General features: G+C 40.4%; 1 protein-coding gene across 1 annotated transcript; it reads right to left on the reverse strand.

Moving 5' to 3' along the window:
- Nucleotides 1–1,254: 1,254 nt before the first annotated feature.
- LOC107226684 (putative uncharacterized protein DDB_G0291608) lies at nt 1,255–2,136 on the reverse strand. Its single transcript, XM_046741269.1, has one exon. The coding sequence runs from the start codon at nt 2,134–2,136 to the stop codon at nt 1,255–1,257; it is 882 nt and encodes a 293-aa protein (XP_046597225.1).
- Nucleotides 2,137–2,906: the final 770 nt, after the last annotated feature.

Here is a 2,906-nt window from a genome sequence, read left to right on the forward strand (position 1 = left end):
TACCCCTTAAATTGACTCGAAATGCTAAAAAATAATTTTTAAACGTGAAATCAGCTCTTAATTTTAATATTAACCCGTGCCCCAAAGGCCCTTTCAAGGAGTTAAAATCTATTAGGAGTGATTGTCGAGGTAAAAAATTTGAAAAAAATAAGTTTTACATAGTTTTTCCTGCGAAAATCAATGCCGTTATCTGTATTTCGACAGCATTACTTTTTTGACATAAAATTGATACGAGAAAATCGAAAAGTAATCGGATCACAAAACCACAACGCTAGATTGGCAATAATTATGTTCGGAGATGTGACATTGATTTCCAGCTCATTTTTGTAACAAGTTTCACTTTTTTTCAGATTAACAATTTTCCTTAAAACATTCCTTATTTCTGCTTCTTAAATTCAAATCAAATAATCTCTCATTTTATCTAATTAACAACGATTATTTTATACGTATTTATTAGCGATTAACATATTGTTACGAAGCGATAAATTAAGAGAGGAAAAGGATTTATTTTGTGACGAAGCTCTCCTTTTAAAGTCTCGAGATAGACTGTTTTTACAATAATGTAGGTTGACGCAGCAACCTTATTCTTTTGAAAGACATAAGAGGTTTATAAACGTCTTTTATCTATGATGACTACTAGATCATTAAAATTTCCCCCCCGAGGAAAAGAGTCGACCCGACTCGGAAAAGATAAACAATTAAAAAAAAAGTGATCTAGCAGTCAGTGCTCGAAGGTGAGTTGGAGCTGTGGCTCTAAAAATTAAAAGACTCCCTTTTTACTATCTGGCATTTGCCCACAGTCTCAAGGTAAACCACAGAAAACCTTGAGCAGATAGTTGAGCGTTAAATTGAATTTCAAAATTTATGTGCCTTGTTTTATAAAGGTAAGTGTTAAGGGTGAGTTGGTGAGTTCTTCATGAGATTCCTTGGCCGAAGACACGAGACAGAGCGAAGGGCAGGAGACAGAAGGGATCCCAGAGGAAGAGATTTTCTTTCAAAGTTCTTGCGTGGACCAAGACAAGGACAGGTGAACCGACCCGGGGTTTCCTTTGGACACAGCACACCCTAGAGTTGGGGAGGAGAAAAGTGAGAGGAAGCGGATGATTCCCAATTCGCTAAGCAAATTTGGGGGAAAAAAAAACGCGATTGATTGGATTTATAACTCATTCAGTAAAAGAAAAGGAACGATCTTATCTGCATATCCGGAGAACCCAGGCTAAGACCGGACAAAGAGGCTGTCAAATTAGCTGCTTTCTAGGACGGAGTCCAACCATTAACCTTACTTATCATGTTGAACTGACGTTCGTATAGACTCCAAGCAGACGAACCGTCATACGAACCGGGCTTCAAATTCGATTGTTTCGAAGGCAACTCTACAATACTCGCGGCAGGTACAGAGACCTGATTGAGTCCGAACGAGCTCTGAGTCTGCGGAGAGAGAACATTGACAGTTCCGCGCGATTTTAAAAAGGTCAAGAACTCTGACTGAATATCCACGCTAGGATGAGACGACGCGACAGGAGATTCAACTACTTCTGAAATATCACGTGACGGAACATCGTGGCATCGCGGAAAAGAGCTAACCTGAGCTTGTCGCGAGACATGAGCAGGTGGAAAATTTTTAGCAACAGGGGGAATTTCGCCTCCCCCATAAATGGCGTCAGACCTTGATTGATCCGGAATCGAATGAATGGAGGTCCTCCTTGCTGGGACCGGGACTGAAGGAAGAGAAGTCCTTCTACCTGGGGACGGAACTGGGCGTATTGGGAATTCCTGCGGCCGCTTCTGAAGCTTCTGCACACCTTGCAGGATCCCGATCAGCGCCTGGGACACGATTTCCTGTTGTTGACGCTGTTCCGAGAGGAGTTCGTGCAGAAGATTCTGCTGTTCTTGTTGCTGCAGTTGTAGCTGTTGTTCGTGTTGTTGTTGCTGTTGTTGATGTTGTTGTTGCTGCTGTATCTGTCGCATCAGTAAATCTTGATTTCCTTGGATGAGCTCTGCCAAGAGAGCTAGTTGGGGCTGGGGCTGAACCTCAGCTTCCAAACGAGGAGAAACGGGAGGAAACGCCGGTTCATGGGACGAAACGCGTCCGGCAGCCCGCCGCTCCGCGCGTGATGCCCTCGGACATCTTTGCATTCTTGGTAGACTTCTTATCACTTAAAATCCACTCAAAACTCTGTCGAGACTCAGAAGAATCCCACTTCTGACACCAGTGTTACGAAGCGATAAATTAAGAGAGGAAAAGGATTTATTTTGTGACGAAGCTCTCCTTTTAAAGTCTCGAGATAAGACTGTTTTTACAATAATGTAGGTTGACGCAGCAACCTTATTCTTTTGAAAGACATAAGAGGTTTATAAACGTCTTTTGTCTATGATGACTACTAGATCATTAACAAGGGGACAAAACGGGTGATTTCACCCTTTGTAACAGTATCATAAATTCAACTTTTTATCTTCGCATTGCTCTAACGTCCGTAATCACCTTAAGAAATTCAGATAAATGTGCGGAATGCGGTAAAATTACTTTTAGATTAGTTTAAGTTGCCACACAATGTTATTTCATTGTTTATACGCAAATTGATCAAAAGATTGATAAAAAAAAAAATCGATTTTAACTCCTTTAAAGGGCCTTTCGGGCACGGGTTAATGTTAAAATTAACAGCGGATTTCACTTTTAAAAATCATTTTTTAGTATTCCGAATCAATTCAAGGGGTGAGAGAAAAAAAAAGTTTTGATACAAATATTAAGTGCTAACCTCATGAATACATAGTGGCAAATACCTATTTCAATTTCCGTCTCAAGTTACCCTTAACCTGATTATGGCATTCACCGTATGCGCGTGATCGAAAATCGTAATCTCTGTATTTATTAATTAACAGTGTATTGGTCGATCCATCAAATTTTG

The sequence above is a fragment of the Neodiprion lecontei genome, chromosome 5, assembly GCF_021901455.1.
Source record: "Neodiprion lecontei isolate iyNeoLeco1 chromosome 5, iyNeoLeco1.1, whole genome shotgun sequence".
Classification (NCBI taxonomy): domain Eukaryota; kingdom Metazoa; phylum Arthropoda; class Insecta; order Hymenoptera; family Diprionidae; genus Neodiprion; species Neodiprion lecontei.

Bases quoted from the DNA above. Each gene is read 5' to 3' on its own strand.
- LOC107226684 (XM_046741269.1), bottom strand. From the start codon at position 2,136: ATGCAAAGATGTCCGAGGGCATCACGCGCGGAGCGGCGGGCTGCCGGA.